At 56.5% G+C, this 19681-nt stretch overlaps 1 protein-coding gene, 1 long non-coding RNA gene and 1 pseudogene across 2 annotated transcripts; 2 read left to right on the forward strand and 1 right to left on the reverse strand.

The window, feature by feature from the left end:
• Positions 1-601: 601 nt before the first annotated feature.
• Positions 602-4137, reverse strand: LOC133221787 (trimethyllysine dioxygenase, mitochondrial-like; annotated as a pseudogene).
• A 7557-nt stretch (positions 4138-11694) lies between these two features.
• Positions 11695-13447, forward strand: LOC133221784 (uncharacterized). The gene is made up of 3 exons (XR_009728070.1): positions 11695-11829; positions 12246-12317; positions 13207-13447. It is a non-coding gene; the product is annotated as an uncharacterized LOC133221784 (long non-coding RNA).
• An 86-nt stretch (positions 13448-13533) lies between these two features.
• LOC133221781 (uncharacterized) lies at positions 13534-17929 on the forward strand. The gene is made up of 8 exons (XM_061370954.1): positions 13534-13786; positions 14239-14310; positions 14596-14670; positions 14784-14902; positions 15009-16369; positions 16509-16622; positions 17519-17577; positions 17713-17929. The coding sequence occupies exons 1-8, from the start codon at positions 13587-13589 to the stop codon at positions 17927-17929; spliced, it is 2217 nt and encodes a 738-aa protein (XP_061226938.1). The 5' UTR covers positions 13534-13586.
• The last annotated feature ends 1752 nt before the right edge of the window (positions 17930-19681 follow it).

The following is a 19681-nucleotide window of genomic DNA, read 5'->3' on the forward strand; positions in this document are numbered from 1 at the left end:
GGAAGCCCGAGAGAGGACAGGAGAGGTTACACTGCAAGTGCAGGACTGTCAGGAGAACACCCAGCACTGGGAGCAAGGACTATGCTACCAAGTGCAAAACTGTTCCTGCTGGTGTCCCATCAGGCTCCTGCACTAAGCCAGGCTGGAGTTGCAGAAAGCAGCCCAAATTTCCTTTGGAAGGGCTGAATCCTACTGCCTCTCAAACGAATGGAGATGGAGGCATGGAGCTGAAGTGAGGATGAGAGGAGTGAAAAGCCAGAGCTCAGCACTGACACCCATCCTTGTATGGGTGCCTCTGACACCTCCTCTAAAGCAGCAGTGCACAGCCCAGGAAGAAACCTGGGCTGTTCCTGTGGCTTCACTGCTGCCCCTCAAATATAGATTGTTTTTTCATAGAACCACAGCCTGGTTTGGGTTGGAAAGGACCTTCAAGTTCATCCAGTTCCAAGCCCTGTCCCGGGCAGGGACACCTTCCACTAGAAGGTGCCATTTTAGTTTAGGATACCTCCTGAAACCCCTCCACTCTCTGCCACAATCCCCTCTCCTTCCCATTCGCAAGAGGCCTCCCATGGGTGTTACCTGAGGAGATAAAGCTCCTTCTTCAGGGGTAGACACTGAGAACTGGCCCAATTCCAATCATGTCGTGACAGTCTCGACACCCTCCTGCTCCAGCGGGACCTTGGGGAGCAGCTCCAATTGGTCTGGGGAGCGCTGGAGAACCTGCTCTGCCGCACAGAAACCATCCACCAGCAGCATCCGCCCGCTCCTGCCCTTGTGCTTCAGGCACTGGAACACTTGGATGCTGCACGGGCAAGAGAAACCAGAGCATGAAGACACTTGGGCTGCCTGTCCCGGGGCTGGAAGGTGCTCCCCATCAGGTGCAGGTGCATGCAACCACCCTTCTGGTTTCACTGAGGCCTGCCAGGGAACAGAGACAGGCCAGCAATTAACAGCTCTGCCTGCCACCTCTTGAGGCCTCATCTCCACCATCTCAGAACAGGAGGACAGTAAAGAAATGCTGGTTGTACTGTTGAAGTTGTCGGGAAGTACAAGGGTGCCCAGGGTGACTCCCATTCAAAGGCACATACATTATGGTCTCCTAACAAGGCAACACACTAAAGGCCCTTTGGAAAGCCTGGAGGAGTCCCCAGTGACCATCTTACCCACAGGCACATCCCTCCCTAGTGGGAAACCATCCAACTCAGCTCCTGTCCTACCATTACTGCTCGGAAGCTTCTTTCCCTCTGTCCAAGCAAGGTGGGCATTGCGCTGTTAGAAGCAAACACCCAGGAGCTGTCTCCAGCCACCTTCCCTTGTTAGAAAATGAACTGTTACCCTCTGGGAAAGCCTTGATCTTCTGCTCTCCCTTCAGGGCCTCTGAACCCAGTCCCACAGCAGGGGATGGGGCAGCACCTCCACCTCCACAGTCACCAGCACCTTTTCACCTGGGTGCTCCATTCACCCTTTACAAAGGCAGTGCAGGAGCACTGGAGCAAAGGCCGCTCTGTGTCTCCAAGGCAACAACCTCCTCCTGCAGCTCAGGACTCAGAGGAAGCCACTTTTCTGGGCAGGCTCTTTGGTACCTCAGGAGCTGAATAATGTTGCAGTCTTTCCCATAGCCTGGGGGTTCTCCGTCCTTCACCCTTGGCAATAACGTAACCTGAGACTTGTCAGGTTTCAGCCAAAGCAGCGGGCAGGAAGCAGACATTGAAATGAACACATCTTTCCCGAAAAACACCTCATTTCACTTAGAAACACCTCAAAGACTCAAGCATTTTGGAAGCAAGACTGGAAGAGGCTGGCAAGAAAGGATTTCTGGCAGAGATGGGGGCTCAGGAAAGCCAGAAATCCATGTTCTTCCTGCACAACTCTGGCTTTGCAGAGCTACAAGCATTCATGGTTAGCCCTACTAATGAAGCCCAGGTTGCCTTTGCTTGATGCACTTCAGCTGCCTGCAATGGAAGGTTCCCTACCTGAAGGGAATCCTTCCAAGTGAAAGGAACAAAAAGAGCTGATGAGTTCTACAGTTCTGGCACTCATGGCAACTGTCAGAGCAAGGAAGCCCCTGAGCGGCATGAGGAGCTGCCAGGGCACAACCAGCCCCTGCCTGCACCCACCCACCACCAAGCCCACTTCTCTTCTCAGGATCTTGCGTTTTCAGCCACCTTCCCCCCTGCAACATGCACAGAAGGAGACAGACAGAGGGACAAGAGTGCTCAGGGGCTAAGGGTACCTGGAGCAAAAAGCTGCCTGGATATTCCTTGGAACCCCTCCTTTCTATTTGTTTCTACTCATTAGAAGCAATCCCTCCTCTCTCAGTGGCATAAGGCACGTTAAAGTGTTCCTGCAGCTTGGACAAGACTTGAAACACAAAGCCTATCCTGCCATGCTGTTGGGCTGTTTGAAACACAGCAGAAACAAACTGCTGCTGATCTCCCTGGCTCCCAGGGCCAGGGCTGCCCTCCCAACCTTCCAAGCCATAACAGGAAATGCCTCTCTTTGCAAAGCTCTGCTCTTCCCAGACAGGCCACTTCCTCCAGTTCCTCCTCTCTGCGCACAGCCCCACTGTCACAAAAGTCACCACACTCCCCCGGGGCAGCTCCACAGCCTCATGATCCAGACTCTCACCTAGGAAGGGGCAGATCCCACAGTGCAACGCTCCAGCTCGGTTCAAGCACAGTGGCCAGAGGCTGTGGAAGACCCAGACCTTTGCTTTGCAAACCAGACCACACTGCACGACACACAGGACAAGGCAGCAGCACCTTCCCAAAGAACTGAGCAGTCTGCCCTTCCCAGCTCCTGACAAAGCTGTCAGTGCCATTCCCAGGGCAGCCCCTGTTACCTCATCAAGCTCATCCTTTCTGCCACCATTGCTGGGTCCTCTTTGCTGGGTGCCACAAAGCAGGAAGTTCTGCAGGAATTCCTTCAGCCCCGCGTCCATCTCCAGGAAGCTCCGGCAGTCCACGGAGGGCACCTGGGCCTGGCGGTAAATGTCAGCATTCCAGAGGATGCGCGGGTGCATCACCTGCTGCTTCTGCCCTCGGAGCTGTTCTTCACCAGCCACTCCAGCCCATAGCGCGGCACGTGCCCGCCCGGCCCCGAAGCGAGGGACCAGGGTCACAGTCACCACCAGTGCCTGCCACAGCCCCAGGGCACGATCAGCACAACTACCACTCTCAGACAGGCCTCCCCCGTTGATTTTGGCTGGTGACAGACTCTTTGCACCCTGATGCCACCCACACTAATGTCTGGTTCAGGCTACAAGTCCTGAAAGCATCACTGCTGCTGCAAGGAGCCAGATTCAGAGCCAAGGGCCTCAACTTCAGTGGTTCTGGTTTCTACTGACAGAACTCCATGAGGAAGCTGAGCACTGAAGACCAGCCCATAACTAAGGGTGAGTTCCAACAGAAGGGAGAGAGCAACTGAGAAGGACGGACAGAAAAGGTGAGTTCTGACCAGCTCAAACAGCAGGGAAAAGGAACCCAACCATTTCTTGACCAGTCTGTTCACTCCCTGCACTGCCGCTGGGCTCAAACCAGCCTGTGAAACACCAGCCACTGAAGATACTCACATCTCTACCCCAAAAGGGCTGTCGAGGAGGGGGAGGAAACACAGCCACACATTTAAGAACAAGACACGATACAGCAACAGCAACTGTTCAGAATCTGCTTAGGGCCAGATCTCTTCCCAAAACAGCTACTGATTTAGAGACAAGGCTGCCCTCTCCCAGCACACCTCAGGCCAGGATCCTCCCTCCAAGCAGGGCTGGTGGCCCAGAAACCATGGAGCAGGCATTTTGCTACCTACAGGTGAGGAAGAGCGTGGTCTCACCCCCTCGCACAGCCTTAGGTGCACGCTGGCTGTGTCCAGGCTGCACTGGTTGCTCTTGGCATTGCAGCAGGAGGCGGAGCGGCAGTGGTCCTGCAGGCACACCAAGTCCAACCGTATCAGCGTGCTGGCTTACCTGAGCTCTGCAGAGGAGGCCGGGCTCAGAGCTGCACTGGTGCCAACAGGCAGAACCACCCCCCAGAACTGAGCCCACACATTAGGATCCCAATGACAGGGGATGCCTGTCAGACACCACCAACAGCACCCAGAGAAGCCTTGAATGAAAGCTTCCCAAGCGTTCCTCAACATGAGAGGAGCTGCAGCAACCCCAGAGGGTTTACATTCTGCCTTCAGATTCAGTCAGAGACCACAGCTCTCCCGACTGGAATCAGCTATGGGAACAGCCAGCTCTTCCCCTCACCTTTATGCTTTTATCACCTTTATCCTGCCCCAGAGCCCACCAGGCAGTGGATGAAAGCCAGGAGCAGGCTCAGACCCCCCCAGGAGCAGGAGGAAACACTCCAGTGTGTTGTGAGCTGAGGAATTCCCTTGAGAGGGAGGCCAAGAGACAGGTTGTGAGGGGAGGAGTGTGATAAACACATGAATGTACTGGCTTTCGCAAATCAGAGGTGTTGCTGTGTGGATATAACTGTATGAGCTCACAAAGCTCGCTGAAGACACAAGATCAAACAACAAGTTGAAAATGGGCACAACTCTTGAGCAAAACAGAGTCACATAGCAAAAGAATTTGTAAAGGTAAAAGAAATGGGGGGGGGGGGGGGCTTGATAGGAGAAAAGCTAGTGCCTGGAAAACATAGGGTTATGTTTCTCACTGAGCATTCCTGAGCACTCAGCTGCTGACACTCACGCACCCCTGTCCACGGCTGGAGCCTCTGCCTAAAGCAAAGGGTTCTGACCCACCAGCACCATGAGATTTCAGCAGCACAACAAGCCTTGGGCTTCCGAGAGACAGAGAGAGAGAGAGAGGAAAGGGAAATGCATTCTCTCGGGGAGGCAGCCTGAGCAATAGTGTGCAAGCCTCAGGCAGGGCAGCTCGGAAAAGACCTTTAAGGTCCTCAGGCTGAACCGTTCCCAGCACTGCCGAGGCCACGGCTGACACCAGCGAGCGCCGCTACTGCAGCAACGGGGAAAGCAGCTCAAGAGCGGAGCGCTGCAGAGCCTGGGACAGAGCTGCTGCCCCGGCAGGAGCAAAGGGGCCGAGCCAGGGGCTGAGCCCCGCGCTGGGAAGCAGCTCCTGGGCAGCCACCGCGTTAGGGCTGAGCGCTCAGGACCCAGAGTCCCCTCCAGCCCTCCCCCGCGGGCACCGCTCGCGAACTCAGGAGCCCTTAAAGGCACCCCGGAGCCGGCAGCTCCATCCACAGCCGCTGCGCTGCCCTGGCAGCCAAGGGAAGAACCTGCTCGCCCCACGCTCAGCAGCGAGCGCCGGCTCCAGACCCCGCTTCCCACCGCTTCCCGCAGCCTCCTGCTCCGAGCTCCTCCGCTGCCTCCAGCGAAGCCTTCGTGGGCGCAGCCGAACGCGAGCAACCTCCGCGTCGTTTCCTGCCCCGCAAAGAGCCGGCTCTCGGGGCACCTCCCCCGGACACCTCCCGCAGCTCGCTCCTGTTCGCGGCCCGAAAGCTCCGGTCCCTCCCCGGCCCGTTACCGTTACCGTTACGCACGGCCGTTACCTGCGCTGCGGCGGGGAGAGGTGGAGGGAGGCCGCGGCGGGGCCCAGGTGGCTGCAGCGGTCCCAGGGGCGCTCCGCGGCTCCTCCCGGACTCGGTCCCGGCACCACCGCAGCGGACGCGCTGCTCAGGAGCGTCTGCGCAGCGCCCGTGGGACGCCGGAGCCTCCGGAGCGGGTCCCGCCGGTCTCGAGCGGCGCAAAGCGCGGGCCGAGCTCCGGGCCCTGCGGCGACTGCGAGCCCGGCTATAGCCCCTCTTGTACCATAAAGACGCAGGCCTGTGGCCAGAGCATCACCCATGTACCATAGAAAGGCAGCTAGAGCGCACCTCCTACCATAGAGAGGCGCGCCTGCGCCCAGAGCGCCGCACGCGTACCACAGAGAGCTGGTGTCTCCGCTCGGGGCCGCTCTGTCCCGCGGGCACGCGTCTCCACTGCCCGGGGGGTGTTTCCGCCTGGAGGCGCGCTGCTCCGTACTCACCTGCGGGCGGTGGTGCGGGCCCGAGCTCGGCGGTGCCACCCCTTGGGGTCTTAGAACCCCGGACTGGTTCGGGTAGAAGGGACCCCTTCCACTAGAGCCGCTTGCTCCAAGCCCCTGTGTCCAACCTGGCCTTGTGAGGTATATAGGAATGATTCCTGTCAGCAACTTAGGAGTCCTTGCCATCATTGTACTTTGGGTGGAATCAAAAATCATGTGTAGAATGTATAGGAATGATCAGATTAAGATAGATGTTCCTGTCAATACAATGATAAAAGAGAAGAAGAAACAAAGGAATAATCCTTCCTAATCAAACACTTTGTTACTTTAAGGGGTACTTTGTTTAACTACTTGAATGTCTCAAACGCTTTGCTAATTACAGGGGTACTTTGTTTAACTGCTTGAATGCCTTGAGGGGGTTAGGTAATCAAGAGATACCTTCTGTTACAGGATGAGCTGAAACTTGTGTATTGAATAAGTAACTATATAAGCAATGGAATTGAGGGGGCTAAGATGGTGGTTAAGCTTGTGACAGACATCCCCTGTTAATGTATTGCCAAGGAATTCAATAACTTTTTAAGAAGTTTCATCACCCAAAGATAAGACCCCAGTAACAGGAGGAGAACAATGAAAAGGAACCACGTCGATATTCGGGTGAAGGAGATGACAGGATTGGTTGAAACCCAAGACCGAGGAGTATAAGAGCCTGTACCCCAGAACTCTCGGTGTGCGTCTTGGGTGGAGCGGAGACTCCCCGGCGCACCCAGCGCTGCTTGCTTATTGCCTCTCGATATTAATCCATTGTAATAAACAATTAATTAAATCAGATCATGGCCAAGACGGAATTTTTATAACAGCCTTGAACACTCTCAAGTGCTGGGGGCATCTGCAGACGGGACAGCTTCGTGCTGTGACCCCCCAAGCTGGGCATCGAGTACCAAAGCCTTTAGTGGGGTGGTGCCCGGGGGGGGCTGCGCAGAGCTGGCTCTGCCCCTCACCCTTCCTGGGGTGCTGTGGCTGGTTGCTGCTTCCTTTTGGGGCACTCCAAGGAGCAGCCAGCAGAGGAGTCACCAGCCCACAAGTGGCTGTGGGGTGGTGCTGCTTAGCTACGGCCACCTCCCGGCAGCACGCGATCAGATTGGCAATTTAATACGGAGCCTTCCAGCCCTGCACACACACTCCAGTTAAAGTGACACTGAAATGGGAACCCAAAGTGCCCATGGGGGGAGCTGACCCCTCCCCATCCGCCACCTCCATTCCCAGGGAATGCATGATGCTCAGGGCACATGAGAGGGCTCGGGGGCGGGGGGGGGGTGGGGGGTGGGAAGGTGGTACCCAGGCAAGAGAGGATGCTCGGGTCAGGGACATTTGTTGCTGGGGACATGGACTGGCTGGACTGTGAGGAGCTGAGCAGGAGAACACGTGGTGGAGCTCAGGCTGGGACCTCTGGGAAGCCCAAGGAAGACCTGGAACAGCAGTTGGTGACTGCCCCCAGGAAAGATCAGGGTGGTGGAGAAGCATCCCAGGGAGCATGGAGTATGGAAGCCAGGGGGAGAGATGCTTCTGAGGGGCTGGGGACAGAAGAGAGTGGTGGGAGCATCCCATCCCCATCGAGCTGGGGACTGGAGGTGCTGGACAGACAAAGGTCGGATGAAAAGCTTGTGGCCTGTGGACTTAGGATCAGGCCTGGCAAGAGGGACAGGTGCTCCACGGGCTTTCTGGGAATGCTAAGGATCCAGAGGGTGCAAACCCTTTGTTACTTGGTTCCATGGTGGGTGTATAAAAAGGACATGGATCTGTTGGAACAAGTCCGAGGAGGCCACGAGGATGCTCAGGGGCTGGAGCACCTCCCATATGAAGATCGGCTGAGAAAGTTGGGGCTGTTCAGCCTGGAGAAGAGAAGGCTGCGTGGAGACCTCATAGCATCCTTCCAGTATCTGAAGGGGCCATATAGGAATGCTGGGGATGGACTCTTCATTAGGGACTGTAGTGACAGGACAAGGGGTAACGGGTTAAAACTTAAACAGGGGAAGTTTAGATTGGATATAAGGAGGAAATTCTTTCCTGTTAGGGTGGTGAGGCACTGCAATGGGTGCCCAGGGAGGTTGTGAATGCTCCATCCCTGGCAGTGCTCAAGGCCAGGTTGGACGAGGCCTTGGGTGATACGGTTTAGAGCGAGGTGTCCCTGTCCATGGCAGGGGGCTTGGAACCTGACCATCTTAAGATCCTTTCCAACCCGAACTATTGTATGATTCTATGCGGTGGCTCCCACGTCACCTGGCTTTTGAAGCTAAGCAAACTAACGCTGCAGCATCCACTCTCTCTACATTGCTCACTGATGTTGATTCTGTAAGACATGCGACATTACAAAATAGAGCAGCAATCAATTTTCTCCTCTTAACACTTGGACATGGGTGCGAAACTTTGGAGGAAATGTGTTGCATAGAGGTATTAACTTTGGTTAAGGGAGGACTGATCTTTTTGCTCGCTCTCTTCGCCATCATCCGCGTTGCACCTTGCTTATTACAATGCATGCAGCGAATGTTATCCCAAGCTTTTGAAAGACACGTGTACACTGCATTGCAAAAACAAGAAGGGGGAACTGTGGGGTTGGAATGTATCGAAACTGTCAGAGACCATGGGAAGGAGAAACTACAGCAGGCAATTAAGAGTGACCCGTCCCTGACTGGTACTTGGAAGATGTTGGAATTGGCAAGGAACAAGGACGTCGGAAGTGGGAAGAGGATGTCGGTAAGAAAATCTGATGGACCTTTCACCTGATGTAACCGCAAGGCAAACACAGATGTGCTTGCTAATTGCTTGGAAGTGTATAAATATTGTGTAATCTTTGCAACAGACGATCCAGCTTGCACTCTATCTCTGGGTCCGTGCCTCCATCCTCACAGTCCAAACCACAAAGCTGGTTCTAGCTGGTTTCAGGGCCCAGAAAGCAGGAGCCAGGTGACTGTTCCTTCCTCTTATCAGTAGCCTTGTCCTCCCATCCTGCTCTAGCACAGCATAATGAGCATGAAAAATGTTTGTTTATGGGCAAGCAATAACATTGTTAAGCAAGCAGCTTAGCCGGACCCCCTCCCGTACATTGGTTAAATCTTTGCATTGCTGTTCCCAGGCTGAAAGTCAAAACCACAGTGCTGCACCAGCTACTAAGAAGGAGAAAAAGTGACTGCTACTGCTGAACCCAGGACAGTGTATCAGCTCCAAAGTCTGAGACCCAGAGTTTCAGCCCCAAGAGTCTCAGCGCCAGAGTCTGTGTCTGAGAGTATCAGCCAGAGTCTCAGCTCCAAAACCGGAGCACCAGAGTCTCACCCCCACAGTCTCAGCCCCAGAGACTCAGCCCCACAGCCTCAGCAACAGTCTCAGCCACAGGGTCTGAGAGTCTCAGCTCCAAAACCTGAGCCCCAGAGTCTCAGCCACAGAGTCTAAATCACAGTCTCGGTCACAGAGGCTGAAATTCAAAGTCTGAGACCCAGAGTCAGAGCCACAGAGTGTGAGCCACAGTCTCAGCCCCAAAGTCTGAATCCCAGAGTTTTAGCTATAGAGTCTCAGCAACAGTATCAGCCTCAGAGTCTGAGAGTATCAGCTCCAAAGTCTGAGGCCCAGAGTCTCAGCCACCGTTTCAGCCAGTCTCAGCCTCTGAGTCTTAGCCCCTGAGTCTGGCCCAAGTGGTGCAGCAGGAGCAAGGACACAGACAGGGATGAAGATGAGGTACGGGCAGGAGCAAGCAACAGCTCCGCCTCCCTGCCTGCTCCTGCCCCGTGCCTGCTTCGCACCGCTCCTATCCCTGCCCCGCAGGAGGTGGCCCTGGCTCAGTCCACTGCTGGCGAGGACTCAGGCTTGTACAAGGTGGTTGTCAACCAATGGTAAGTGTGAAGGAGGTGATGAAGGCCCCGCGTTCAGTTCATGCAGTTCCAGCCCCCTCCCCAGTGGCTGTTATGTTGTTGCTGTTTTGTCCCTGCTGTCATTTCAGTGATGCCAGATCCCAGTCAAGCTTTTCCAGTGAGGACACATCATTCTGGGACGAGACAATTTCCCTTGCCTTCAGAGAGCGCTCAGCCCCAGCCCCATGGTCCCTCCCCACGAAGTAGGGTGCTGCAGGCCCCTCACTGCTCATGACACCCGATGGCAAACATCATGGAGTTCAAGAAGACCAAATGCTCCAGCCTGGAGAAGAGAAGGCTCCAGAGAGACCTTAGAGCCGCTCCCAGCGCCTGAAGAGATCTGGAGAGGGACTTTATACAGGGGCCTCTAGTGATAGGATAAGGGGGAGTAGTTTAAACATGATTCATTCCTTTTAACCTGAGCTTAGATTTGACATTAGGTTTAGATTCAACTTTAGGTTTAGATCAGACACGAAGAAGAGTCGACATTAGGTTTAGATTGGACACAGGCTTCAGATTAGACAAGAAGAAGATTCAACGTTAGGTTTAGATTAAACACAAAAAAGATTCGATATCAGATTTAATTAGACATTAGGTTCAGATTAGACATGAAGAAGATTCGACTTCAGGTTTACATTACACATGAAGACTCAGCTTTAGGTTTAGATTAGACATTAGGTTTAGATCCAATTTTAGGTTTAGAGACTAAAGATTTGACTTGAGGTTTAGATTAGACATTACTTTTACCTTAGACATTATAGACCAATAAAACTGCTGTGTTGTTCATTCACCCTGTGTCCTGTGAGTTGATTGGACTTGTGCCTTTTGGAGTCTTGCCCTGTTCTTCAGAGCAAAACCAAGCCGTGACTGGAGGCCCTATGAGCAAAGCACGGGGCTGTCAGTGAGATGCTGGGTGCACGGCTGCATCCCGGCTCAAATACAGCGTGTTCTGGTGCTGAATAGGGTCCGAGAGGTGCTCCGGCACCCTGCAGCTTTCTGAGGGTGTGAGAGGTTGGAGAAGGAGTTTACTCCCTTGACTTGGAAGCCTTTGCCATCCAAATGGAGAAGGAGATTGGCCAGCAGCTCCCCGCAGGGTTTGGGTGTGACATCGACACTGCCAAGTGTCCCTTGGAAGTGACACTGCTGTTTCCAAGCCAACACATCAGGCCTGAAGCTTTCCGCACACAGGTACACACATGTACACACATGTACACACGCGTACCCACACAGGGCAGCCCTCAGGCACACGCACACATGCATGCACACACGTGTGGCAGACGCACACAGACCGCACTGAACGCACATGTGCTGCACATGTAGAGGTGCTGGTCTGTAACAGCCCCAGGTGGGGGAGAGCACCAGCTCCAGTGGCAGGGATTGTCCCATGTCACAATGGGGACGCACGCTCACAGCCCCAGAACACAGGGCCAGCACAGCCCCGGATCCGCTGCTGGTCGCAGATGAGAGCTCCTGGTTTGGATCCCCAGCCTTGAGCCTTGTGTGGTACCAAAGGCGCTCAGGCCCTGTGTCGCCATGGCACCGCTGCTGCTGCTGCTGCTGGGCCTGGCCCCCGGCCTGGCCCGGCCCCTGAGGCCCTGCCCGGGGCCCTGCCGCTGCCGCGGGCGCCGCCTGAACTGCAGCAGCGCTGCCCTGGCCCGCGTGCCCCCGGCCACCCACCAACGGCCCTTCTCCGTGCTGTGAGTGCCCTGCAGCTCCGGGCGCTGCCCCGGGACACCCCGAGAGCGGCTCCAGGGCCCCGCTGCCTGTGGGGGGCTGAGGGGCAGCGCCGAGGGGGCAGCTCCAGGCCGCAGCCCTGGGGCAGGGGAAGGGTTTGTGCTGGGGGTGACGCTGCCAATGGCTTCTCTGCAGGGATTTCACTGGGAACGCGCTCGCCCTCATCCCCCCGCAGGCCTGGCAGGGATACCCGTGGGCTGAGAAGCTGTGAGTATCCACCAGTGCCAGACATGGCACAGGGGTTCCGGGATCCCCATCCCTCCGCCGGGCTGTGGAGCCGAGGCTGTGCCGAGCACCGCACCAGTGCTTGCCACGTGCAGCCAAGGCCGAGCTGCTCAGCAAGGAGGGGTGTGAATCCCCAGAGCTGTTCCATGGCGAGCAGTGCCCTGGGCTGGGTACCTCCTGCCCTCCGGGGCCATCCCTGGGCCTGTGGAACCCGTGCTCAGGCTGCAGGCAGGGTCAGCAGGCTGGGAGCAAGCCCCTGCTCCTGCCATGAGTGTGATGAGCCGTGGCAGGACCCGCAGAGAGGCTGCGGTGGCACTGCTGCAGGGTTGTTCCCCTGAGAGCTCCATTGCCCCTGAGAGCCGCGGGTGCCACTGCTCGTGTTCGTCCGTCTCTTGCAGAGTCCTCCAGCACAACAACCTGCGGGCAGTGAAGAGGCGCTCGCTGGAGGGGCTGCTCCTGCTGAGGCACCTGTAAGTATCCCCCTGCCCATGGTGGTGGGCACGGCCTCCCCCTGCCCTGGCCCTGCTGCCCGGCCCGCCCCAGGAAGGGCTTTATTCCTGCGGACGGTATTGCGGCTGCAGCCAGAGCAGAGCAGGGTTTTGGTGCAGGGGAGGGCTCCGCAGGGACGCGCTGCACTCCCATTGCCCCACGGCCAAGCAGGAGCAGGCGGCTGCTGCCCTGTCCCTGCACAGACCTGCATGAGGCCAAACCTTGTGCATTCGTCTCCTCTCAGCTCAGATGCCCCAGAGCTGCCTTGGAGGGAGCTCATGGTGCAGCTTCATTGCCCATGGAGAGGAGCAGGCACTTCCCATTCCCCCACAGGACGGGGCTGGGGACTCTGGCTGAGCAGGCCATGAAATGCTCCCCACAAAGGTTCCTCTCTCCTTGTTTGCTGCAGAACAAGCCCAGGCAGCGAGTTCAGGCTGGAACAAGGAACCTTTTGGTTTCTAGAGTCAGGCCAGAGGACTCCTGCGCACAGCAGAGCAGGGCTCTGCAGGGAGGTGACGTTTAGGAGCTGGGGGAAATAGCCCCATGTTGGTCACACAGGGCGTTACAGCCTGTCCCTGAGGCCTCACACAAGAGGTGCTGTTGGGGCGTGCATAAAGAACCTGCTGTTACCAGAGAGAAAATCAGCCCTGAAATACCCCTGCTGGGATCAGAGCTGGGAGAACCTCTCTGAGCTGCAGCCACCCCCGTCAGGAGCGTGACCTCCGGTTCCACACCACTGCAAGTCAGTGCCAGAGAGAAACCCCACCTGAAGTGAGGGCTATGGCAGGTCTGTGCTGCCAATGTCAGAGCCCCTGAGAGGAACCAGGACAGTGCAAATGTCACCAGCGTTTTGTGTTCTCCTGTTAACAGGGATTTATCTTACAACAAAATCCAGCTGATCGAGGCGTGTGCTTTTGAGAACCTTCCTTTCCTGGAGACCATGTGAGTTATGGGAGTTCCTTCCTGGTGTGGTTGGTGAAGCCTGTTTGCATTTAGAACCTTCTGGTGATGGAAAAAACTCCTGTTATTCTTAGAACAAGGCCTCCAGTTTCTCCTGCTGAAGGAGCAGCCCAGCTCCGGAGCTCAGGGCATGGCTGGTGGCCACACCAGGATGGGGCCACGGCTTCTGCAAACACAGCAGGAATAGAAGCTGCCTCTTGAGTCTTGCTGTGTCCTGGAGCAGGCAGGGATGCAGCACGCATGCACTTTGTCTCCTCTCCTGGACAGGTTAACAAGCAGCAGGAGAGAAAATGGCAGTTTCCTCCCAGTTCCACCATGGATGTGGCTGTTTCCTACAGATCAGTGCTGCTTCACTCCAGCTTCCTGTGGGTCAGACCCAATTCATTTCTGTGCTCTCCTGTTTCCCCAGAAGCCTGGAGGGAAACCTCATCACCAAGATCCGGAGCGACACGTTCCGGGCATGGCACGGGATGCAGTTCCTCCAGACACTGTGAGTGTTCCAAGGGCTAAGGGGAGCTCAGAGCAGTGGCCCTTGTCACTGTGTTCTGCTCACCTCTTACCCCAAATAGGCAGCAGCATCAATGCTGAATGACAACTCTGTCAGGCCACGGCTTTGCCTGGCTGGGTGCAGGACCAGTTAGAACACTCATGGACAATGGGAATGTGAGAAATAGGGAAAGCCCTGTTGGAGGGAAGCCACCAGCAGGTGCAAGCTGAGGAGGAAAGAAAGGGATGCTGTGTTTTCCAGAAGCAGCACTTCTGGGCTTTTGTTCTCTGGGCTGGAGATAGTCAGGACCTGATGTATGTTGTGAATCTGCCCATCAGCATCTGTCCCGGCCTGGAACCTTCACCCCAGGCCCTTCCTCACACACAAAGCACTGAACCGCTGCCACTGCTCTCATCCTGCACCCCCCACTCACATGGGGTGTTGGTTCATTTCAGGGTCCTGAGCCATAACCCCCTGTCTGTTATCGAGGACACGTGGTTCTTCAAGCTGCCTTCAGTCACTCACCTGTAAGTACAGACTCCTTGTCAACAGCTTACCATGGATCTTTCTCTGTGTGTCTGGGTGCCCCGTGGCCCGGAAAGCAGAGATCCAGCAGCAAATCCCACCCTTCTCCTGCTGGAGGCAGCGGCAGAGCCAGGCAAAGGCTGAGCAGTTCTGCTGTGCCCCAGCTGCAAAGGTGGCAGCAGATCCCCCTGCGGCCAGCACAGCAAGCAGCAGGGACTGGGCTTGTTCACGGAGCAGAGGCTGGCGCCGCCACCTCTAATGTAATGTGTTTCTTGAAACCCTTGCAGGGACCTGGGTGCCACACGAGTGACTCGGCAGACACTGCTCATGCTGCTCCTGAGAACATCCCGCTTGGAAACACTGTGAGTGTGCAGGGCTGGCTCCCACCTCCAGCAGGCTTCTGTGCGCCACCTGGGTTGGAGTCGCTGCCCTGGATCGTGATGCTGAGTGTTTGTGCACAACCTCTGTTCTTTAGCAAGCTGTCCATCGACACGGCCTGCTGCCTCTGCCAGCACAAGCACAGCACCGAGACCCCGTGCAGGACCCTCAGCTTCGACTGCATGAGCGTGTGCAGCAGCACTGCTCCCCGCTGCGGTAACTGGCCCACAGCCCTGCCCATGTGCCCCAGCTATAGTGAACCTTCTGAGCCTGTGTCTGGCAGAAAGCTTCTTGTCACTGATGTGCTCCTGGTGTGTTACAGCTCCCCTGGCAGAGACACCAGAGCTCCTGAAGGGAACGGTGCCACCCAGGAAAGGGAACAGCAGCTCTGTGTTGAATCTCCAGCCTAAGGAGCCTTCCCTCAGGGGGCAGAGAACCGTCACACTCACAGTTCTCCTGAGCCTGAGCAGCCCCAATGCATCAGCACCTTCCTCTCAGCAGCTCTCGAGGCGGGAGGGCAACACCACCAAGGAGCTGATGGTGATGCTGCAGAGCATTCAGCACAGGGGCTGGAGCAGCTCTATTGACACCAGGAGGTTCTATTTTCTAGCAGAGGAGCTCGTGGCACAGCTGAAGAAGAAACTGCACAAGGCCATGAGCATCCTGACTGTGGAGAGCCCCAGCACAGCCCAGCCAGCGCAGAGGGACAAGGGGCAGGAGGTGGCAGTAGAGGAGGGAGGAAGAGCCATAAGCTGGCAGCAACAGGAGCCTGACTTAGACTTGATCCAGGCAGAGTCCATCTTATGGGAAGCAGTGCGGAGTATGAACCTCAGCGACATCCTCCCAGTCTCCAGCCACCAGAGAACACCCACCCCTGCTGCAGCACAGCCCCCTACACAATACCCAACAGAGGCCTCGCACCTCGCCCGGTCCGGCGAGAGTCAGGATCATTCTGACACCATGGAGCAGACCAACACGACTGACGGGATGGAGAATGAGGATAGTGCAGAAGATGAGGAGGAAGCACCATCCCCAACACAGGACTCTGCTGGGACAGATGAGGAGCAGAAGCAGCAGAACACTGATGGGACAGTGGGCAGCAGGGCTGCAGAAGAAGAGCCCGCAGCAGCAGAGGGTAGAGCAGAGCAGAGACTGAGCACTACCCAGTATTTCTACTATGCTCTGCTGGCTAAAAACGGCCCCCCTGCTGCCAGCAGCACACCAGAGGACACGGCTGCAGCAGAGCGCTCCTCTCTAGGTGGGAGACCACCCACCGCCCCTGCAAGCACCACCACACCCGGGCAGCAGAAGGAGCAGAAACCCCCGACCCCAACGGCACAGGGCAGCTCCAGCGCCCCGGGCAGAGCAGCCAAGCGAGGACCCCCCTTTGACACCCTGCTCAGCCGCCACCTCCACTCTCTGGTGCCAGATGGAGCCCTGCGCAGGTTCATGGCACAGGGGGCTCGAGCCCTGCGGGGGGACTGTGGCCTGCCCCAGCTCCAGCAGGCCTGCGCCAAGATGGTCTCGAGGACGGGGCTGCTCCTGAAGCTGCTGAGTGAGAGGCAGCGTGACCCGGAGCCCTCTGACCTCCTTGAGCAGTGTGTGTGGGAGGAGGATGCCGGCACCTCTCGTCCCCATGCCCAAGTCCAGCCCAGGCGGATGGACAGTGAATCTGCAGAGACGGTAGGAGAGAGCGGGGCATGGCTGCGTGTGTGTGTCTGGGCAGTGGGGTATGGAAGGGGCCTCCCTTTCCTCCTCCTCCCCTCCCCTGTCCTCCCTTCCCAGCTCCTCTCCTCCCTGATCCACTCTCCTTTTCTCCCAGGAGGTGCCCAAGCACACCTCTGATCGCTGGCTGCCGCTGGTGCTGCCGCTCTCGCTGCTCACTCTGCTGAACCTCATCATATGCGTTGCTCTCCTGGCGCAGCGCTCTTTCAAGGTGAGCCAAGGACTCGTTTGGCAGAGCGCTGCCAGCCAAACCCTGGGGCTGGAGAGCACAGGGGCAGGGGGGTGCTCCCACAGTGCTCATGGGGCCCGGGTGCTGCTGCGGATGCCTGTGGATGTGCTGGCGAGCACAAGAGATGTTTTCCCAGGCTTGGAGCTCATTGTGGCACCGCACCCTGGAGCTTGGAGGTGTTCAGAGCTGCTGGGAGCAGCTTGTCCTGGCTCCTGCCAGGGTCTGTCCCCAGCTCTGCCGAGCATCTTCCCAGTAGCTCCTTCCTTCAGGGGGGCTGCAGCTCCCTCTCATCACGGCCTCTGCCATCAGCCCTTACCATGCTGTAGCCTGCAATCCCTCGCCCCAAGCCTCCCCTCCCCAGCTCCTGTCCTGGCCCTGCTCTGTTGCAGCACCCGTTGCTTCCAGCCATGCAGCAATGCCCCTGCTCCCTGCCCTGAGCCCATACCCAGCCTTTCTGCATGGTGCTGTGGCTCCGGTGGGTCGGGGCTGTGCCCGGGCACAGGGCAGGGGCCCGATCGTTGCTGCACAGTTTGAACCTCCCTTTGGGGCCCTCCTCCTCCGAAGAGACAAATGAGCTTTCATGTCTTTAGAAGGCATGGTGCGTGTTGAAGGGGCGGGGGGAGCCTGCAGAGCTCTGTGCAGAGGAGAAAGGTAGAAATTAACAAGGCTGAGGAGAACTCTGGGTCATTCCAGAGGCAGGGAGCAGTGGGGAGCTGGGCAGGGAGGCATGGGGGGCTCTTCTTAAAGGCGTGGCTGCTGGCACAGCCTTGTACGTGTGTAGAGGGCACTGGGCTGGAGGAAGAACCTTCCGGCTCCCCATGCTGCAGAATTCCATGTGGAAACCTCCATGTTCCGAGTCTCTGTCTCTCTGTCGCCAGGTCTCTGCCAAGGAAGATGATGAGGATTCCCAAGGCAGCAGGAGACGGCGCCTGAAGTGGTAATTCCTGCCCTGCCCTGCCCCAGCAGGCTCTGCCCCAGCAGCACCCAGCCCTACCCAGAGCCCCCCCAACTCCTCCAGCACTGGAGGAGTTCATCCTTTGCTTCTCATCCTTCTGCTCCTGCCTGTTTCCAGGTGCTTTCGGAAGCTGCGGCCCAAGTGGTGGAGCAGGAGCAAGGACACGGACAGGGACGAGGAGGAGGCAAGGGCAGGAGCAGGCGCCAGCTCTGTCCCTCTAGCCGGTCCCTGCCCCATGCCTGCTTCTCACCTCTCTAATCCCTGCCCCGCAGAAGGTGCCCCTGACTCAGCTCGAAACTCAGGAGGAGGCAGATTTGGACAAGAGGGTCTTTGACATAAGGTAAATGTGATGATGGCAATGCTGGTGCCAAGTTCAGCTCTTGTTCCATGTAGGAACTGCTGAGGGTTTCCTTGACGTTGCTTCCTTGGCTATATCCTTAGATGCTCTTTCCTTGCTGTTATTTTCTTGGCTGTTATTTCCCAGCTCTTATTTCCTTGATGTTCATAGAAGCATACTCTCACCGAGTGGTTTGGGTTGGGAGGGAGCTTAATGCTCACTCAGTTCCAACTCCCTCCCCAGTGACTTTTGTGACATTGCTGTTATGTCCTTGCTGTCACTTCAGCGATCCCAGAACCTCGACAGTCGTTCCCAGTGCTGTGTCATCAGAGGAAAATTGCATTTTGCTTGTCCCAGAAGCGCCCCGAGCCCCAGTGTGATGTTCCTTATCCATGGAGCAGGACAGAAGTTCTTTGAAGTCACCAATAAAAGTGTTGGGTTGTTCGTTCTCCCCGTGTCCTGTGAGTTGATGGACGCACACATGCGTGTGTCTGAGCCTCTGTGTGTGTGCTCACAGGTGCTGTAGCACTGGGAGCGGTTGAAGCTCTGCCGCCAAGTGTGTGTGCTTGCACACGTGTGTGCCTGCATGTGAGAAAACACGTGCAGCACGTGTGTGTGCATGTGGGGGAGCGTGGCTGCTCGGGTCCCTTCGGGCAGCTGCCCCCTCTTTGGGTGATTTTGGCTCCGCTCGGCTCCCTTCGGCTCCGCTCTCTTCAGGTGGCATCGGCTTCACTCGGCTCCCTTCGGCTCCGCTCTCTTCAGGTGGCATCGGCTTCCCTCGGCTCCCTTCGGCTCCCTTTGGCTCTGCTCGGGTCTCTTCGGTCATCTCTGTCCCCTCTGGGAGGCTTCGGCTCCGCTCAGCTCCCTTCGGGCAAAAGCGGGCATTCCCTCACTTTTGCCTTACAAATGTGATAAACACATGAATGTACTGGCTTTCGCAAATCAGAGGTGTTGCTGTGTGGATATAACTGTATGAGCTCACAAAGCTCGCTGAAGACACAAGATTAGACAACAAGTGGAAAATGGGCACAACTCTTGAGCAAAACAGAGTCGCACAGCAAAAGAATTTGTAAAGGTAAAACAAAAGGCGGGATGTGGGGCAGGGCTGGCTTGATAAAGAAATGCTAGTGCCTGGAAAACACAGGGTTAGAGTACTTTTAGCCTAACTTAGGTCAAAGATAACAGTGTTCAAGTCTGTGGCCCCGCTAAACGTGATTAAATTGTTTCACACCATCCTTCTAAAGTACCTTCAGCTTAACTTAGATCTGATGAGTGGAGAGACTCCACAACTCGTTCCAGTTGTAAAGTAGGTATGTTTTATTCAGCTGAGGCGCACGGGGGATAGCTCCTCCAAAGGCATGCCTGCCGCAACCTCATCTCTCCCCTCATTATTCTCTACAATTATACATATTCGTCAGGTTACACAACACACCTATACATATTCCGGCGTCTGCTCCCGGCCGTCCTGCAGCACAGTGAGCAGAGCAGGAAATGTTTGGCCTCTGCTAACACAGCTGAAGAGGCAGGACAGAAAACTGTGGCCAGGCCTCTTCTGCAGGCTGTGAGGTTTGCAACGATGCCACCAGCGCTGCCCTTGCTCCTTGCTTTTCCACCTTAAATTCCCAGGCACAGAGTCTCAGCCCCAGAGTCTCAGCCCCAGTCTCATCTCAGAGTATGAGCCCTGCAGTCTTAGCCACAGAGCCTGTGCCGCAGAGTCTCAGCTACAGTCTCAGCCCCAAAGTCTGAATC

Source organism: Neopsephotus bourkii, unplaced genomic scaffold (assembly GCF_033783945.1).
Source record: "Neopsephotus bourkii isolate Nb327-2 ecotype Australia unplaced genomic scaffold, CSIRO-AGI_Nbou_v1 NB_1551, whole genome shotgun sequence".
NCBI classification, from domain to species: domain Eukaryota; kingdom Metazoa; phylum Chordata; class Aves; order Psittaciformes; family Psittacidae; genus Neopsephotus; species Neopsephotus bourkii.